We start from the raw sequence: 20,793 nt of genomic DNA, 5'->3' as shown, positions 1-20,793 counted from the left end.
CTCTATGTTTCCTCCAAACTTTGAGTTGTATCAAACAGTTTGGTTGTAATCCTCAATGTTTGACAAATCTGTAAAACACCAGACAAGACAAACCCCCATATAAAAGTCAAACTGTTACAGCGTGAACCCACAGTGTAGTTGAACGGACCGTTAAATTACTGCGCGGTTTCTTTAAAACCTCCGACACAGAGAGGAAGTTAGCCGCTGCTAACCGGAAGTCGAATAATGAGGGCACACTGAGGAGCAGACTACAAGAAACGAGACTAAACATTACTGTTAACACTCGGCGGAACTTCTACAGGAACAGGTAAATCAAACATAGCGCAGTCTAAACAAAGGTGAACATTCCTGGTTGTGTTTGCGGTGTTCAGTGTTCGTGTTGTGTTTCCTCCGTCTGTGTTTCGGTTGGGCGCCTTGTTTGAGAGCAGACATGGCTCAGTGTGCTTACATTACTCCTCACACCACAGAACAGCAAACAACAAACTAACTGTCTGTTTGAGAGCACTGCCGGGGTTAAGTGGTGAAAATGCTGCATAGTGTTTAGTGTTGTATATCACTGTGGGTCAGGTAACTTCTTGACGTCCAGACTGCATCTCTAATACGCTTACAGCAGCTTTGGAAACGCATGAAGGATTTATTCATTTGGGTTCTTCTTTTTCTCACGTACTCTCACGTGCACACACACCTGGCTGTTTTCTCACCCGTGATCGGCTGTTTAGTCTTGATATGTTTTCAGTGGACCAGTCAGTCAGGTTTGTTTTAGTCGGTGAATGACTTAGTTAACCGGTGAAATCGATAGACCATCACCAGACCACAGACTTCTAAGTGAGAAATTGACACACATTTCTGTTAAGTTTCAACTAGGGTTGGGAATTTAATCGAAAATTAGATTAAATCGCAATATGGCCTGCTGCAATTTTCAAATTGCAGAGGGTGCAATATTTCATAAACCTGAAATTTTTGTCAAAATCCCAGTGTAAAATTTATTTTGCAGCAGAGATATTGTGAATTAAATATCATGCAGTCATTCAAGTGCCATTTTTTAGAATAGTCTACAGAAAATCATGCCATCTTCATTAATGTACTTTTATCCTTATATGAGCATGAAAAAAGTTAATTACCTCCAATACAACAATTCATATCCAAATTGTAGCACAAGTCAAAGTCATAAGAATTAGATATTTTTTAAATGTTCAGTTTGTGTTCAATCTAATATTGTGTTGGTTATAATACAGAATGATTTATTGCCTGTGTTTGTTGTTTAAAGGATAAGATGAGTAACTTAAGAGTAATTGCATATCAAATTGCAATTTTGGGGGAAAAAACCTTACATGGAACAATATATATAAATAAACAAAGCGACAGACCAAAAAATATGTTTAAAAAGTTTGTCATCGAAATTTTGAGATGACATGCATGCATACATTGTGCTTGTATTTTACCTCATTTTTCTGTGAAAATATGCCAGTGTTAATTTCAGCTTTTTAATTTCCATGCTTTTAGAACACGCAGGTTAAAACCAAAACACGGAAAGCAGTGAACATGAAATAAAAATTTTTTTTAAACCCACTCATAACAGGGCAAAAGTATTTAAGAAATGGCATGATCTCCAATATGCTGATATGTCCAAATTGACTTTAGCTGAAATGTGATTAAAAGTATTTTAGACCTAAAACTTAAGTCCCTGAAACTCTCAATTTAAAGGTGGGGTATGTCTAAATTAACAAATTTAAGTCCTTAAAACACACCTGATGTGTGAAGAATGATTATAATTAAAGAGAAAAACTGAAGGTCCAGCCTCAAACTCCACTTCCGGATGCTGCTGCTGTCAGCAGATTTTAAAGCAAAAATATTGGCAAAAATGTTCAAACCTGCTCAGCATTCTCAGACAGAATCTGTGGTGCAGGGCTCACATGCGTACAAAGTGAGGCCTTTCTCAAAACCAGTTATCAAGCAAAGAATCAACTTTATGAGAAGGCAAGATGAAACAGTTTGGCTTTAGGTGCTCTTTGAAGATGTCTAGAGAATTGGCTTATCTTGTGTGATGGCAGGTTGTTCCACAGTCTTGGAGTGGCTGCAGAGAAAGCCCTGTCCCTGAAAAGTTTTCAATACGATTTTTGGACGGTCAGAAGTCCTTCTTTTGGTGATCTCAGGGCCCAACTGTAAAAGACCCTATGTTGATAGAAGTTTAGAGATGCATCTTGGATGCTAATACAGGTGTACTGTGATCCTGCCAGATTTTTAAACACTCTGTGAGTGGTGTTTAGAGGTCAGATTAATACCAGATCATAGAGAATTACAGACACCTACATTTTGGTTGTTTTCTGGATAAATTAACATACCAGGGGGAAACCAGTATGGATGCACTAACGCATCAGTTCAACATTGGTAATATTGTCTCTGTTTGCAGGCGTCTGCACATCGGCATAAAGAGAACAGTAGCTGATTTTTGTCTGTTGTGTATAATTAAGGTAATTGTGTCATCTCACTGTACTGCTGGTTTAGAGAGGAGGTCGTTTTTAGATATAAAAAGTCATCTGTTGGACAAACTCTGACATCAGAGAAAATGTCTGCATGCAAAGAAGTAATGAAAAAAAATTCACTGCTGGTCATGAAATTCACAATTAATGCAACTTTAAAAAAACAACTTTGTTATCTCAATATAACAAGTTGAGATTTTGAGAAAACAGCCCAAATGTACTCATTAACTTACCGAAGATCAAGCCAAATTCTCGAGGCATACCATATCTTTACAAAATGGCTTATAAAACACATTACCATAAGTCAAGTGTGTCCATAGTTACAGCAAGGACCTTTGGTTGTACAGATTCCTGCAGCAAACCTAGACTGTGAGAAACACTGGTCTAAAGCATCAGAGAGAAGGAGCTATCAGGAGTTAAACTGTTTTGTGTGGAGGATTTTCATCCTTTTTATTTTCTCATCACAACAGAAAAAACACTCAGAAGGCCACCGGTGTATGAAGACGAGCCAGAGGCAGCTATGGTGAGTTAAGAAGAGGAAGAACCGCTAGATTATGTATTATGTATGTGGTTAAAATCAAATCATTGCTCAGATAAACGTTCTCCTCTTTGTGACAGTCTTCAGCGGTGGATTTAAAGACAAAGGAGGAGAAGGATGCAGAGCTGGACAGACGAATTGAAGCTCTGAGGAAAAAGAATGAAGCTCTGGTCAAGAGATACCAGGTAAGGAGTTCTTTCAACAGCTGTTTCAGACTGGGTTCTTGATGTCAAATGTCACAGCGTGCATGCCAGGCATGTCTGTGCTGCATGTTGGCTGTGTTCCTTTCTATTACAGCGGTGTCTTTCTTCACAAGTTTTACCTCAGTAAAGACCATGAAAGATACATTTTTTATGTTTGGATTGCGTCCATGCTTCAATCAGTCAGTTGGTTATTGTGGAAAAAAAGAAGCACGTTAGCCTTCAATCAACCTAATCAGTGATAGCGTCCTTGTTTCACCCTCTGTGTGGTCTAAATCAGCGGTTCTCAACTGGTGGGTCGCAGAGCTGTTTTCTGTGGGACGTAAATGTGTAGCTGGAAAACAGATGATGGTAAAAAGTCTAGGAAGTACTTCAACCCTGAATAGACATTTTTCCGAAGATTTAATTTTAAGTGGGACATATTTTACCCTTTTTAGACCAATTTACATTGGTCTCAGAGGCCCTCAAAACATGTCTGGGAAGTTTGTTGCTGGAAAAACACTCCAGTATTGGATTTTTGCCTGTCTAAAAACCTTGTTTCAGTCCTTCTCAGAACAAGTCGTTTCTGTGTCTGTGGCTTTAAATATTACTGATCTGTCTGACTCTGCCCCTAACTGCACCCCTCTCAAGAAATGGATGTGGCACTCCTGATGTTATAAGATTACAGACACTTTTATCCCAAGTTAAGGACCTGACTGGGATTTGAACCAACAATCTCCCACACAAAAAACAGCAGGGTAACCCACTGAATTATCCAGTATCTCAGCTGGTGGCTGAGATGATGGTTTACAAAAATGTTTGACCTTTCAGATGGGTTCTGTATTTTCTGATGTGACCGTCACTGACTTGGACTCAGTGTAGAGTCTGGATTTAGAGATGCAGTTTTAGTCTAATTTAATTCTTTCCATTACTCGTCCTCAACAGGAAATAGAAGAAGACAAGAAGAAGGCAGAGCAGGAGGGCATCGCCGTGACAACCCCCCGGAAGCCCCGCCAACATGAGCCGGAGACGGACCGGAGGAGGACGGAAAAGGAAAACTTCACCGTTACTGTTGACCTCACTAAACTCTCTGGGGTAAGACATGATCCTTAATACTTTGTAAATCAGAAATAAAAGCTTTCAGTGTAATTTTTAGGAGGGCAGTGTTATTTTTTTTCTCCATATTTGTGGTGTTTTGATTTTTAACCTTTATGCCATCTCCTTGATGAACGCTCCGACCAAAAATGTGTCTCTCAAATGCTTACAGACCCTCGTTACTGTGATCTTGTTTACATCCACACGCCTGCCAGTTGACCCATCTACCCGTCATGCCTTGCATCAGTCTTTTACACAACTCCTCCTCCCACTCATGAATGTAGGCTGGCAGAAGCATTCAGGACAACCTCAGACATCTCTCTGACAGACAAAGATTCCCCAGCACAGTATGAGATACATTATAGCGTATGTCTGTACTGATTTAAATAAGTCAGTATGGTGGAAAACAGCAAAATGTATAAAAATAATTCTACAGGCTGCTGATGTTAATAAGAAAATGTCTGCATGGAGTTTATGAAAGAAGTTTCCATCTGCTTCCTCTGTTTCTGTCTGTAAACAGCCTCTTCTCTGCAGATATTGGATTTAAATGCTTTCATGCACCTGTCTGATGTGACTGAAGCTGTTACAGAAACATAATGTAGAAACAGCAGACCCTGGTGGAGGCTTAACTTTTATAATTACACAAACATCCTGGAAACAATCACTGTGATCTGGTTATCCTTCTCCTCATGTTCAGCAGTCAGGTTTGTTACGTCAGTCATCTCAGGAAAATGCAAAACAGTCCACCAGCTGTGAATGAACACAAATTAAACACAACAGATCATGATATTTACAGTATCTCTCATTTTTTTATCAGCTAGACTGAAAAATTAGGTGGTTTTGACAGGAGAGAGGCAGGCCTTGCATTAGGGTTGGTGATGTATAAAATACTCTATATCATACTATTTATTTAATAGAAGAATTACAATATCATTGTGTTACTGTTTCTTTTTTCATATACATCTTAAAGTCATGTTTTTAGCCACTAACCAAAACAATTGGGACAGCACAATTTCCAATATTACATTGAACCATTAGGTATGGAGTCCATGGTTGGGATGGTTAAACTAGTGATGAATAAAACAAGTTGGTGTTGCTGAAAATGTAAAGCTTAAAGAGTTAGAAATGTTGGCACAATATATGCTACATCTAAATGTGCAAAACTGACTGACATTTCCTGTGGTGGAGGGGCTGACATGGCCCTGAAAAGAGCTGCAGGAACAGTTGGACAGACATTTCTTTGTCCATATTACTCTTTTATTGGCCAAACAAGAGCAAAACAATCCCTGTCCTCTGCCTCAGCAGATTCAGTGGCTGTATTTTCTAGTTCCTCTGACGTTTTATCTCTTTTAGTCTTTGATTGCAGTATCATATGTTTGATGCTCAACAATTCTCTGTAGAAAACCCCCAGACAACATCTTATTACTTGAGTCCAGTGTTGACTAGCGTTACTTTTGAAACTAATGTAAGATTACTGCATTACATACTGCAAAAAGTAATTTGTTTCTGTGTTACCTACTGATAAAACTATTGTGTTAGAGTACTACTGCATTACCAAATATTAAAACCCACCCCTCGTCCCACTTGTCGGTTGTAAAAATGCTGCTTAGCAACGGAGCATCTGCCTTTGAATGCATCAACTCTAAAGCTGCTTCAGCTCCTAAATATTTTATTATTAAATCTCTAAAAATCATAGGAGCTTAACAGTCGTGTGGTAATTCACAATCAGCTCTTCTCTACAGTCCTCCTCTTGAAAACGGCTTTGACGATACCATTTAATTTATTGTTTGAACAGAGACGTCAAAGCCCCTTATACAGCCATTTTAAATGGATGCTGCCTAAAAATCAAAATCCACCGCTCATCTGTTATCAGCCTCCTGCGAGCTGCAGCAGGATGGCTAAAGTTAATAAGGCTGAAGAGGTACGGTGGTCTAAAAGTTCAGCCAGCTCCTGCTGAGGTCCAGATTACATCCTAATTTACCTCTTATGACTTCAGACTTCTGGCAGTGTTTAACCTGCTTAAGTGTGTGAGACAGAGGCCTTAGAGAGCGGCAGGGAGTGGATCTACTTCACATGTGAACCCGTCTGAATGGATATCGATTAAGGGTCAGAAGGCCAAGTAGCTTCATTAGCTTCTTAAACCTCTAAAGCTTAACAACAGACTTTTGATCCTGTGCTTAAAGAGCTTCTTAAAAAAATCAATGAACATTCATTACCTCTTCTTCTCCTGTTTATCACCTCCTATCTTGTTGTGGTTTTACATAATCCATGGCCCTGATTAGTCTCTATTGTGGCGCAGATTGGGCCAGGCAGGGCCCAGATTTTCTCCCTTATTGTTCATTCACTGCCTCATTTTTGGTAATTACAAACATTTTAGTTCCTAGTATGAAGCCAAATGCGAAAAAATGGGAAAAATACAATAAAATGCTCTTCAAAGAATAGCAAGAATGGAATCTCTTTGTTTTATTTTGTCTGCTGTCAATGAAGTTACTCAAGGCTGCTGCTCAGTAATCTTGTGTTTGTCTTGCAGGACAAGAGAGTCGTGAATGACTGGAAACCAGGAACTCCTCGTGGCAGGAAGACGTCAGAGGAGAGTGACGGTCATGGCGGGCAGAGCGACGGCCACAGAGGGCAGAGCGACGGCCACAGAGGGCAGAGCGACGGTCACAGCAGCCCCCCGAGGCGGACGGGGTCTGGACGGATGAGCCGGGGGGGTCAGAGAGGGGGACGCCAGGAGAGGAGGGACAGAGAACCCAGGACACCCAGAGATGGAGAACCTGGGGAGTCAGGAGGAGGTGGAGGTGGAGGAGGAGGAGGACAGGGACGCAGAGGAGGGAGGAGAGGACGAGGAGGAGAGAGAGGAGAAGGAGGAACACCTGGTGGCATGGACAGAAAATCCAAGGTGAGGGAATGGGAACACCCTCACTGATGACGGTCACATTTATTGTTCTGGAAGTCATTGGCCATCTGTCCTTGTATCTAAGTCTTTATATATTTAGGAATAGAAATGTGGGGCTGTTTTGATTTTTTCACATTAACTCAGTAATCTGCAAACTGATAGATGAGTGAAGTATTACAGCTTTTAACCTATCCTAGCTGGTTAAATCCTCTGTTAAGACTTTAAATCTTAATGTTTGAGTCTTTATGTTTTAAAGTCATAATCTGTGATCAGTCACTAATGATTCGTTTCTGTATTGCTGTTGTTTTTGCAGGAATGGGAGGAGAAGAGGCGGCAGAACATCGAGAAGATGAACGAAGAAATGGAGAGAATAGCCGAGTATGAGAGAGGACAGAGGGTATGAGATTAACTGGATTTTTAAAGATTAATATAGTACACATTGTGGGTCAAGATGAAGGTCTGGGTTATTTTTGATATTGTGATTGGTGGAAATCTCCCTCCTCTCATGGTATAGGTACAGGTTTTGTCCTGAACTCTGGATTAAATCCTTAGTTCACAGCTGTTGGGTTAGGACCCAAAATTGGGTTGAGATGAGAATCAATTTCATCTTAATATATGTGTCATAAAGTCTAAGATGCATTTTATTTTGAAGGATGTGTCTTCATCTCTTTGTTCAGTCCCATCTTTTGATTCGTCTCACGTCTACACTGGCCAGTTTCTTTTATTAAACATTTGGTAATTATAGAAGCTACATCAGTTGTAAACCACTGGATCAGAAAGCCAATTAAGTATATAGGAGTCAAGTTAATGTATAAAATAAAACAATTTGGGGTCACAGTGACCATGATGCTGTGCCTCCGATATTTAATCTGTGTGTTGTTGAAATACAGTGGACATTTGTGAAAAAGTTTAAAGAAAATCCTTCGAGGCACTGTTGAGATCAAAAGCAAGGAATGAACCTGAGGCCTCAAAGACCTTTGACCCTTAACCTATGACCTCGAAATTCTATTTAGTTCATTCTTAAGTCAGGGTGGACATCGATGCAAAATTTAAAGAAAATTTGTCAAAGCTTTCTTGAGATGGTGGGTTCACAAGAACGGCCTAAATGGACTGAAAACCTGCACAGATAGTGCAATTAGTTTATTTTCCTTTCTGTAAATGTACTGTTAATATTATTAAAATCTAATAAAATTGATCATAAAAAAACAGGAATAGTGTTTTGGGGAAAGCAGGCTTTTTTTCAACTTCCTGTAAAAAATGCAGCATCCTCAATGAAAATGTAGAATCACTTTGAGGGTTTCTTTCTTTAGCCCGATGGAGACAAGCCAATCAGAAACTTCCTGGATGACCCAAGACGTTCAGGCCCGGCTCCTGACATAGACCGCAAAGAGGGCAGCAGGAGACACGTACGAAACTGGGGAGGGCTGGACTTTGACAATGTGAAGACAGGATCTGAACTGGAGCGGGAGTGGACCGTGAGTAATGCCGTTCTTTTAAAAATCGAATTATCGGTTCCAGGCAGATTTGACTTTGTGACCCATCCTGTCTCTGCAGAGTCGAAGGCCAGGTCCCAAAGGCTCTGTGGACATGACCATGTCTATGACCGGCCGGGAGCGAGCAGAGTACCTGCGCTGGAAGAAAGAGCGAGAGCAGATTGACGAGGAGAGACTAGCTCGCCATCGTAACGCCACAGGCCAGTGGCGACGAGAATGGGATGCTCAGAAGACAGATAACATGTAAGGATGGGAAAGGGGGGCATCTGTTTTAGGATTTTAAAGAGACGCTGAAGCTTGAAATTCCCTCAAATCATTTTCATTAGATTGTTTCTAATCCAGTTTACTGAACTCTAATGCCACATAGCCTCTCTGGGATATGTCTTGATTTTTTTGAGAAGTCAAAGTAGGTAAAACTAAATGTTCTGTCTACAACTTCTGTTCCCTGAAGGAGTGAAATGAAGGTAAACATAAAGTCTGGGATATTACATCCTAGCATGAAGTCAAGTCAAATTTATTTATATAGCACATTTAGAAACCGCATGAGCTGACCAAAGTGCTTTAGAGAGAGAGGCAAGGTACAAATAACAATATATACAAAACAGCAATACACAAAAAACACAAAGAGTGAAGAGATGTTAATACCAAGAGTGTTGGTTTAACAGAAAAGGGTTATGAGACAACTCTGTTCACACCTTTCAGGCAGATGATGACATGAGGACATAAGTGATGCTCCACCAAAATATAAGTACAGCTGTCATCACAATCATGTCTCAGTACAATAGATGCTTTTCACCAAACCTAGCTGTGCAGCAAGGCACAGTTCATCTCCTTCAAGGAACAGAAATTGTCATAACGTAACATTCCTTTCATTCAGTTCACCTGGTACAGCACATATAGTATAGGACATACATGCACGCCCTGCAGAACAGCCACCACACCAGAGTCAAACCTCCATTACCTAGGGCATCATAGACCCTGTAGAAAGGACAGAATGAGCTACAGTGTCACGTGCAAGTATTTGCCCCCTTTCTGAATCCTGTTTTTTTGCATATTTATCACACTTAAATGTTTCTGATCATTAAACCAATTTTAATATCTTGGAAAAACAACCCAAGTAAATACAAAATGCAGTTTTTAAATGCTGATTGTATCTATTTGGGGGAAAAAAATCCACACCTATCTGACCCTGTGTGATAAAGTATTTGCCCCCTGAACTTAATAACTGGTTGTTTCACACTTGGCAGCAATAACTGAAATGAAGCTTTAGTGATAGCTGGTGATGAGTGTTTCTCATCCCTGTGGAGGAATTTTGACCCACTCTTCTTCACAGATTCGCTTTAACTCAGCCATATTAGAAGGTTTTCCAGCATGAACTGCCGTTTAAGGTGACACCACAGCATCTCAGTTGGGTTTAAGTCCAGGCCCTTACTGGGCCACTCCAAAACCTTAATTTTGTTTATTTTGAGCCATTCAGAGGTGGACTTGCTGGTATGTCTCAGGTCGTTGTCCTGCTGCATAACCCAGGAGCTCTTGAGCTTGAGGGCATGAATTGATGGCCGGACGTTGGCCTTCAGGATTTTCTGGTAGACAGCAGAATTCATTGTTCCATCAATCACAGCAAGTGGTCCAGGTCCTGAAGCAGCAAAGCAGCCCCAGACCATCACACTGCCACTGCCATGTTTGACTGTTGGCTTGATGTTCTTTTTATCAAATGCTGTGTCATTTTTACTCCCGATATGACGGGCCGCACACCTTCCAAAAAGTTCAACTTTTGTCTCGTCAGTCCACAGAATATTTCTCAAAGTCTCAGGAATCATCAAGATGTTTTGGAAAATGTGAGACGAGCCTTTGTGTTCTTGTCAGCAGTTGTTTTGGCCTTGGAACTCTCCCATGATGCCATTTTTGCCCAGTGTCTTTCTTATGGTTAACTTTTTCACATAGGACCAGATAGGTTTTAGGATTTTTTTTCCCTTAAAAATAAAATCATCATTTAGAAACTGCATTTTGTATTTACTTGGGCTGTCCCTGTGAGATATTAAAATTAGTTTTATGATCCGAAAAATCAGGAATCAGAAAGGGGCACTGTAGATGGTAAAGCCAAAGAGAAGTGTGAAGTAATGGCCAACTGGCTGCATGACGGATGCAGGATGTTGACACAGCCTGGTCGAATGTGCCCTCACACCATGTAGACCTCCACTGCCGTATGCCAGGAAGAAAGCCTCCACAATTCAGTTAGAAAGCAGTTTCCTAGACGGGGCTTTGTCTTTGGCAGGATTAACAAAACAGACAAACAGCTGTTCACATAAACACACACTCTGGGTGCGGTGTGTGTAGTTGCAAAACTGACACACACAACACAGGGAGTGCCACCTCCTCTGCTCCTCAGATGCAAAAGTAGAAGGACAAAAGCTCAGAAGCATTGAAGCTAGAGGGATGACCTTAGGGAAATATGCCAGACTCAGGTGTGATGTGACCTTGGAGCCTTCTGAGGATCACTGGGTAAAAAAATAAGCATGAGGGTTGCCCTCTGTCTTTGTAGAAGTCAGACAAGAAGCAGTGCAGTCTTTATGAAATAATTCTACAAACATCTTCAGCTCACAAGGGGACTAAAGAGGGCCTCATACAAGACCAAACCTGAGTTATGAAAAACCCTCCACCTAATCCTCTGACAAATGCAGTGCTCTGGTTAAAGTTTGATCTGATCCAGAAATTTTTCCAAGATTTTGTTTGAAAATTGTCAGGAATTAACATGTAAAATTAGGGAATTCTTTTGGAAATTTTGAGGAATTCTTGTCAGTTTTTAAGGAAGTTTTCAGAGAGATTTGGGCAAGTTTTTGTAGATTTTTGAAAAGTTTTGAAAAGATGGAAAGTGGGTGCTCTTCATTGAACACTTCAGGCATTTACTTGAAATATTGAATAATTTTCAAGGTCTGGGTAGAATGCTTACACTGAACTGTCCTATAGGATATAAAAAGTTGTCTAAAAATGAATCTAAGTGGACAATTTTAGGAATTCCTGCAAAGCTTTAATGAATTTGTTTTTTTCTGAGGGGAAATCTGAAACAGTTTCCAAGGAAAATTTCTACAGTTTTGAGAATTTTTGAGGAAATTGTTTAGATTTTTTTTTCAGCCTAAATAATTTCTCTGACCTATGATATGAATAACTTAATAGCTAATACCATATTTTACACAAAAGTGGCTTGGTTATACAGAAAAATTAACTGACTGTTCTCATTTATGAAAAAAAGCAAAAAAGGAGCACCCTCCAAGCACACAAACTACTAAAAAGGACATTTTGAGTGTTCTCATTTATGGACATAAATTCTTGTAAAAACTACTTTATTAGCAGTGACAAGGCTTAAGTTGGAATGCATACCAAACTAAAGCTCTGCTCTCAGGGGGTTCAGTTGTGTTTCTCATCATCTTTATTGATACTGACAGACCAGACACAGCCAGATATGGTGATATTAACCCTGCAGCTCTTTCACAGGTTCAAGGAGGACCCATGTGCAGCCGCAGAGGGCATCACAGCTGAGCAGGGCGGCAGAAGAGGCAAGTCCACACAAACACTTAAAGGCTCTAAAAGACTCCTAATTAGTCTGCATAACTGTAGTTACACAACATCTTTCAAGACCCTCGGTTCTCCTCTATGCCCTCTCTCCACTCGTCTGTCAGGATGTCACTCTGACCTGTCGTCACAAACACCACAGGGCACCACACGTCCTCCCTTCTTCTAATTAAGGCTGTTATGTAAATGAGAGTTGATTAAGCTTATTATGTAAATGCTGGTGAATTTCCCTGGAGTCCAAATCATCCTCAGAAGCCATGGTCGAGCTGATCTGTGAAGAGCATTCACAAGCGCCACTGTTTTTTTTAAGCGTTGTTTTAGTGGAGTGACTGTTAAACCAACGAGCTCACAAGTCGTCCTGACCTCTGCCAACCTGCAAACATATGCACTTCCACTCCAACAGTTTCTTTCTTTCTGACATTCATTGGTTTCTTTAACATTATCTGGCCATTAAAGCAGGAGATCTTTCTATGTGATTCTCCCACTGGCCTCTGCAGGTTAACTTAGATCCTTTGCACCCTGACGCAGTTAGTTTTACTGCTATGCATAGCTCTTTCTTTGCTAAGAGGCCTGTTCTCTGGTTAGTTGTCCTCAGACAGGGACCTTTCAAAAATGGGGCCTTTGTCTAACCTCCGTTTTCCACATACAGCAACCACGCCGCGATCCGCCAGTGAATTGTAGTGTGGAGCACCTCGCTCCCTCTCTAGTCTATCAGAGCATTTCCACAGCCGGCACTCCAGTCCAGTGCCTGGAGTGCCACTCCACTCCGCTTCGTTCAAGATACACTGCAGGACTATTTTCAGCGCTTGCCGCTGCCAAACCACGTCAATACCCGTTGATCAGAAAGCTCCAAACATGAAGTCACAAGCGTAGAATACCTGGTTCTTTCAAAATACAACACAATGCACGGACTCCTGGTCATAAATCATCACTATATCAACATTATGTACCATCCTGCAGCGAGAGCAAAGGGTCACTGGGAGGTCAGTGGGTCACAGAGATACAATGGCGCATTTGGCGGGGAAAAGTTCACTTTGAGGACATTTAGCCAAAGAATTTTACACAAAACCACAGACCCTTAAAGCAAACATTAACCTTTTAACTTCCTAATGAACTCACCCAATGGAGGAAGCAACAATATCATGGACTTATACTGGAAAGGATGATAAATTAACCCCAAAATATAAAATAGTCTGCTGTTGACATACTATTTCTATGTGAACTTGCTTCAGCTGGAGCAAACCTGTGGTGCAGTCGTCCTATGTGGAAATTGCGGGTAAGGGCGAAATCAAAGTAGAAAATCTGTACCATGCTCGAGTATGTTTAATCCCAGACTCTAGTTCGTTCAACAAGTGTGAGTGCCATGCTCAAGAATGATAAACTTACTTCATCCTAGCAGATTGAAAAGGTGGGCTTTGGCACATTATGATACCAGGGTTGTAGACGTTGACTAGACACCTATCCCATCTAAATCAATGCACTGCAAAAATAGTTGGTTTATCACCGTCAAATGCCATTCAAAGCACCATACTTCTGTTTCTCCAGGTTCGAAGTGCTATTGATGAGAGGAAAACTGTAATTTACAGGGCAGAAAATTAAGCCTTAAATGGATGCAGTGTGGACAGCAAATGTGCACAAGATCTGATGCTTGCATGCAGTTAGGAAATTTAACATTTTGTGTTTCGCAGCATTCAGGTTTTTCACTTTAGATGTTCTGAAATAAAGGAAAGGGGATGATATCAGTACAGAGGACTTTTATGCTGCCCTAGCCTGCTGAAAACAGTACATAGTTTTATTAAAATATTTATTTAAAAAAAATATTAGAGAGATTTACGATCTCCATTCTCAGAGAGAAAATCATAATTAACATTTTAACAGGAATTAAGCAGTCCTAAATTGTATATAAACCTGTTATTTTGACACCATTATAAGAGCAAATTGTCTTAAAATTTAGATTTTCTGACTAAGTTAGTTAAAAACAACATAACTAACTTTGAATCTAAAATCCCCACCTGTTTGTATTAAATACGCCACCTGTTTGTATTAAATACGGCACTGAGGAAATGATAGTTATCTTACACTATCTGATTTTATAACCTGCCTCTTTTTCTGCAGATTGACATTTTAATCTTTCAACAGGAGAGTAGCTCAGTTTAAATGTTTGAAATCGTCTCCTTACACTGTCTGTCGGGTCCTTTTATGAGGACGTTTTAAAGCCAAATCATGTTTGTAATTTCACTCAGTCATCCGCATGAAGGATTAAATTATTGTGGGACTGTGTTAATCCCAGAGCATTGAACAAAAGTCACAACACTGAACTCTGCTTTCATGGCTTTGTATTTTTGAAGCTGCTCTTCTTTTTAGGCAGTTATGAGTTCATATTCAACTTATTTTGCTTATTAAAAGCACAGTGTGTTATTGAATTGACTTTATCCTAGACTGTTACCTTCAATAGGAACAGCAGATAGACAAAAATCAAGGGCAACATTAGGCTCACTCTAAACAGAGATTTCACTGTGACACTGAAGGATTGTGAGTAATGCTGTTATTATTATTATTTTTTTTACCTGAAATTGGTTATAAACTTGTTTTTCTTCAAACAAGGTTGAGGCCAAAGAAACGTGTATCTTTGACAGAGCGATGAACAGTCATTTCCTAATTTGAAATCTTCTTTAGTAAATGAAAAAAAAAAGGTACTGTAGTTCTTGTTCTAAGACAGAGACATGCAGGAATAAAGGCACAGGTCAGATTTAAACTCATGCCGGCTCTGTGGCAGCTATAAAAACCTTCTTTGCTGCTTCCTGCAGGACATGGCGTTTTCTGACTTTTGCAAGGTAAATTAAAATGTTGTCCAAGTAAGGCATGTGTGAAAAAAATACCAAAAGTCAGAAACAGCAACAGTCAGACACAGTTGCTCCTGAGTAATTCAAAGTCCTTTCCTCAGGCTGTGTGCTGTGCAGATGTCCACACGCCATTTTCGTGCTTAGCTGTTCTTTGCTGCAGCAGGATCAGTTTGCAGTAGCAGGAAAAACTAACAAAGATAAAGACCAAAGATATCCTGATCAGCTACAAATACAAAGATGTATCAATTAGGGCTGAATGATTTTGGAACATAATCTAATTGCAATTTTTTTCCCCCAATAATGTGATTGCAATTTGGTACGGGATTATTCCTTAGCTTTCTTTTATTCCTAAAGTGGAGCTGAACAATTCTTTAGAAATATCGCATTCTGGTGATTTTGACTCATATTGCCAATTGGATATGAATTGTTGCGTTGAAGGGATTTTGTCATTCTCATATTTAATAAGAAAAAAGTACAAAAACTTAGAAGGTAGGACTTTATTGTTGACTATTCCAAAAAATGGCACTTGAATGATCGCATGATCTGTCATGCATAGCATTTCTTCTGCAAATTAAAAGTTAAAAACTGGTATTTTACCACAAATTTCAGGTTAAAGAAATATTGCACCTTTTGCGATTTGAAAATTGCAGCAGATTTTTGCCCGTATTTTCCAAGCCCTAGTATCAATATGGAAAAAAAAATAGGTATAAAACTATCTTGTTAAATCAGAAATTTAGAAAAAATAACTTCTGTATCATTTTAGGCTAGATAGGATCAAATAAACCAAACATAACCACTACACTACCCACACCCTAGTGGTCATGGGTAGTGTAGTTCCTTTCCCTAAGAATGGGATTAAATGACATTCTTTCTTAAAACAAAGTTGATAACAGGAGCATATAACATCAGTTTACACGCTGGTAGCTTATACTAAATCTATATAATGATATTTAAGCTAATAATCAAATCTGCAAAGGCAGCATAGTCTGTATGATGTTTTGGCTGATGGTGATGTTGTATCCCTTCCACCTTCCTGTGATGTTGAGAAGGCGTTTAATTTCCAGGTTGGATTTACCTCAGCTAAAGTCTGGGGTTTAGTTACACTTTAATCATGACATTATGGCTGACTTATTTCACCAGGACTCTATGGTCCCAATAAAAATTTATCATATAAATTTCTATTAAAAGGTCTCAACGCATTTAGTTAGTCTTATAATGCAGTCAGTTTGGTGCAGCATGAAAGAGAAAGCCTGTAGTCCACAAAACATCACTCATGTCAGAGGTTTACATTCAGTAATGGTAGTAATGGTACATGTAATGATGCTAGCACGGCTATGATGTGTTTTATTTAAAGTGAGAATGAGTGTGTGTGTGTGTTATTGACGTACTGAAATGTCTTAATGTGTGTCCTCTCTGCAGCCCGGGGCCGTAACTCTCGTGCAGAGCCTCGGGGCAAAGCCTCAGGTTAGACCACAGCATGGGACTGAGATTAAAGTGTTTGTGTGCGTTTTCATGTCGTTTGCTCCATTTGTGTGTCTGTCTGAAGCCGGACAGCTGCAGCCAAAACCAAACGCATCCCTGATTTGCAAAACTCTGTCTTTAAAACAGTCTTTGTTTGCTCTTTTGTTCATACAAAAGTAGAAATATCTGACCTCAAACCTTCTAAAAGGTTAAAAGCATTAAAAAATGCAGTCATCACTGAAAACTCTTTTTTCTGTGTTCTATTATTCAAATTAGTCAAAACCAGATGCTTAGAAAAGTCAGTATTAGCACAAGCTTCAATCATTTGAATATTTAATTTTTTTTTTTAATGACCATAAAAGTCAGTCATTTATCTCTGAAATCAGTTAGCTCATTTCTGGCTGTACAGACTCTAAAAGTGGAGATTTAACCTCAAACACATCACGTGGTCCTGTCAGGGTTTTGCTTTGGAGTTTGGTTTGCATCTGTAAGGATTCACTAATCTTTCCCTGAGGCTGGCAGCACTTTGAAAAGCTTCTGCACTGAAACCATCCTCGGCATGTGAAACAGCATTTGTAAATGGTTCCCTGTGTTTGTGTTGCCATCTCTGAGACTTCGTTCAAACAGATTCATTTTCATTTTTAAGCAGAGTTTTAAAAGGTAAAAATCTCAACATTTCAAAAATGATTACAGATGAGGCAAATGTTAAAATCAGGGTCGATGTTTTAATGACAGTTTTTAGCTGATAGTTGATCCTCAAACATTTTCAGTGCTTCCCTATGTTAGTTTTTCAGACATTTCTCTAAGATAGTTTCAACAATTGCCAGTTCTGATGCGATATCCATGCTTATTTATTAACTGTTTCATAATCTGAAGCAGGCGGGCATTTTGTTGACATTAGAAGAAGAGACAAAGTCTGTTTTCTGGTTCAAATCTCTGTTATGATGGTTTATATGATCCATAGACTACTGTTGCTGATAGATTTAGCAGATTTACCTCACAATGAACAAAAAAACAGCATTTAACTGACTGTTAACTTTTAGTAAAGGCAGTAGGATCAGCTAACAACCGACTGCACTAAGAGGAACTACTCTGTGATTTTATATTGTAGTGTTAGAGGGGCGGGGTCATTTCCTACTATGGGCTTGTGACATCATGAGCCCACATATTAGTGTTTTCACATGATTACAGCAACAATATTCCAACATGTGTAGAGTGTTGAGACACAAACTTTGGATTTCAATTTACAGGGTCTTTAAATGTTTTATAATTTAAAAAGAGCAGTGAGGATGAGGAGCTGACACACAGACTTCACTGTGTACTGAACGCATGGAGCCCATTGGAGATCATCAGTTTGTTAACAGTCTGCTCGGCTCTTTAACTCACTTCATTCATAAACTGATTCCCTCGAGAATTCAATTTTTCCTTCACCTGTGTGTAATTCACTGCACTCCCTCTCCCTCACTCGTCCCCCACTGCACTATTTTAATATGTGCTGCGGGCAGTGCTGCTTTTGCACAGCTTTACTTCCTCCTATGTCAAAAACATATACTGATCAAGAGCAGTGGTATAATGTTTAGTAAATTAAAACGATTGGAGTTTAGTCTTTAAAAGGCATCTTAATTCAAGAAATGTAGGGCACCAAGGGAAGTTGCTCTGAAGTCATCACAAGAAAAATAGACAAAACTAAAAATTAGGGTTTAAATATTATAGGGCTGCTAAATTATTGCAAAAATCCTAGGTTCTAATTATCAAACATGATTTCTTACTGATCTTACAATATCAGCATAACATGCTTTTATTAAAATAAGACAAACAAGCAATAACAGAAAATAAATGGTTGAAAAAAACAATCAATGAAGACACAAAAGTTACTTTTGGGGGAAAATATTCAGTAGATTACACAGATAACTGAAGCCCATAATCATGTCTGCTTAACACACCAATGCTGCATTATTCTAAAGAAACAATTAACAAAAAAAAGGGTAAATGCTAAGAGTACAATGTGTTTAAAGGTTCTTTATATTTTTATGTTTTTGTTTCTTCCTTTTTTTTCAAACTTGAAGAGAAGTCGCTGTCTATCAGTGCATTTGAAAAATAAAACTCTTCTCTCCTCAGAGCAGAGACGGTGCTCTAAAGTGTTGAGTCCCAGCTGGGACATCTGTTTTCAGTTAACTCATATACAACCAACACATCCATTTATCTCCTTAAAAACGCATGAACTTTTGCACTCAGACTCCTTCATATTTCAATGGAGCAGTTTGAAAACGCATGTAAAAAATGTTGCTGCAAGAGGCTTCAAACTCAGTACCATAACTGCAGCGATCTTTCCCAGACTCAACAAGATCTAGATTCAAGTTCTAATTCTTAGTTTAGATTTTACATGAGCATTGTGACTGGTAATCCCTCCTCTTAAAATGTGGAAAAGTCTTTTCAAACAGCATGTTACTGATCTGTCCCAGAGACATATTAGTTCATATCTGAGCAAGAAATCAAATCCAGTCCAGTCCAGTAAAGAACAATTTATCTGCATCAGCTTTGAGTGATACCAGTCTTCCAGAATAAAGCTGATGCAACACAGCCAGGTGATTTTTTTTTTTTTTTTTTTTTTACAATAAAGAAGGTGTGCCTTTATCAGCATCAGCATCACTGTATTTTCAGGCAGATCGGTTTCCTGGTTGAAACTATACTCAAAAAATGGTACAAACTCACATTATTCCATTTTTTTGTTTGTTTTTGACCAAATGGAAAAATCAAATAACTTTTTAAAAGAAGGAAAGAAGGTCCCAGTTTTTGTTTTTCAATTCCGTTATTTTGTTTTCACCATTTAATGAAGTACTTGAGGAAAAGGAAATCATGTGACCCATTGGGAAAGGTGAGCTTTTCAAATTAAAAGCCTCCATGTCAAAACAAGAGCCATCCATTGTGTTTTGCATTATTATAAAAGGCCAAATTGCTCTATATACAATGTATGATAAATGATGTGAATTGTTGATGCACTGGCAATTTAACGGACCGTAATGTTATATCTTTTATTCTCACGTATGTATGTATGTCTGTCTGTCTGTACGTATGTCTGTATGTATGTCTGTATGTATATATCAATCATACAGTCATGGATGAAAGTATTGGCACCCCTGGAATTTTTCCAGAAAATACACCATTTCTCCCAGAAATTGTTGCAAGTACTAGGGATGCACCAAAATGAAAATTCTTGGCCGAAACTGAAAATGAGGAAACCAGGGCAGAAAACCAAAACACCGAAAAAAAATTATTATGCCAATTATTAGTAGCATGGCATTTATGGCCATGACTGTGTACTAACTCCACTAAAATCAATTGCAATTGCAAAAATTAATATTAATGCTTCAAAGAATAAATCAATTACAAAATTATGTAAATATTTATTAAGCACTTCATTCCAACAATACACAATATAAAATACGATACAAAATAAAATGTTTAACTTGACCCCACTCATGTATGCATTAAATCAGTGGTTCTCAAACTTTTTTCATTCATGTACCCCCTGTGAAGTATTTTTTCAGCCAAGTACCACCTAAACAGCATAAAGCTTTTTGGCCAAAAAGAAAGACATTAAAGAGGGCTGTGACAGCCATCTGATCTATCAAACTTTGTAACTGATAAACACTTTCAAATTACAAATATTAGATTTTTTTTATATACATTTTAAATGTTAGAAATGCATGACTAAAGTCATGGCACATCTTCTCATCTCTAAATGTGGGAATTCAAATTAATGTAGCTATTGAAAACAGTGACTGGAAAGGCTTTAAACCCAGAAGTGTGCAAAGCTCTGCTCGGCTGCAGTGGTCTCTCTGGGACAATTTGAAAATAAAAACATAGAGCTAGAAAGAACTAAAAACCTGTAAATAATAAACAAACTATTAAAAAGAATTCTCTCTTCTCAAATTGAAATCATGAACTTAGTTATAGATCAGCATTTCTTCACAGAAAAATAAATCATAAACCTTTTTATGAATGGAGAGGTTGTGAATACAGTGATTGACAGGCATGTGCCAGTGTGGGTCAAACCATTCTGCCATGGGGGAGACTCAGGGGTTTTAAGGGTGATTAAATTTAAGATCCTACAAAATATTAACTCCAGTTTATTAAGTCAAGGTCCTTCCACTCAATATGCAATTTTTTCATGCGAATTATTTACACAAAATATTTACATTTAGAACCTGTAGCGAGTCAAAGCAAGCTTCCAC

At 38.9% G+C, this 20,793-nt stretch overlaps 1 protein-coding gene across 3 annotated transcripts in view; it reads left to right on the top strand.

Annotated features, from left to right (window-relative positions):
* The first annotated feature begins 200 nt into the window (after positions 1 to 200).
* The window catches only part of ccdc9 (coiled-coil domain containing 9), a 48,094-nt gene continuing 27,501 nt past the window's right edge, over positions 201 to 20,793 (top strand). The window contains exons 1-10 of one of the 3 annotated variants that reach the window (XM_041808810.1): positions 201 to 307; positions 2,951 to 3,003; positions 3,099 to 3,203; positions 4,143 to 4,292; positions 6,823 to 7,194; positions 7,505 to 7,588; positions 8,502 to 8,666; positions 8,746 to 8,927; positions 12,177 to 12,238; positions 16,517 to 16,561. In XM_041808810.1, coding sequence (XP_041664744.1) covers positions 3,001 to 3,003; positions 3,099 to 3,203; positions 4,143 to 4,292; positions 6,823 to 7,194; positions 7,505 to 7,588; positions 8,502 to 8,666; positions 8,746 to 8,927; positions 12,177 to 12,238; positions 16,517 to 16,561 — 1,168 coding nt within the window. In that variant the 5' untranslated portion in view covers positions 201 to 307; positions 2,951 to 3,000. The remainder of the gene's footprint in view (positions 308 to 2,950; positions 3,004 to 3,098; positions 3,204 to 4,142; positions 4,293 to 6,822; positions 7,195 to 7,504; positions 7,589 to 8,501; positions 8,667 to 8,745; positions 8,928 to 12,176; positions 12,239 to 16,516; positions 16,562 to 20,793) is intronic. The other 2 variants (XM_041808817.1, XM_041808825.1) reach the window with 2 other exon arrangements.

Source organism: Cheilinus undulatus, linkage group 2, assembly GCF_018320785.1.
Source record: "Cheilinus undulatus linkage group 2, ASM1832078v1, whole genome shotgun sequence".
NCBI classification, from domain to species: Eukaryota; Metazoa; Chordata; class Actinopteri; order Labriformes; family Labridae; genus Cheilinus; species Cheilinus undulatus.
This window is presented reverse-complemented; position numbering and strand designations above follow the sequence as displayed.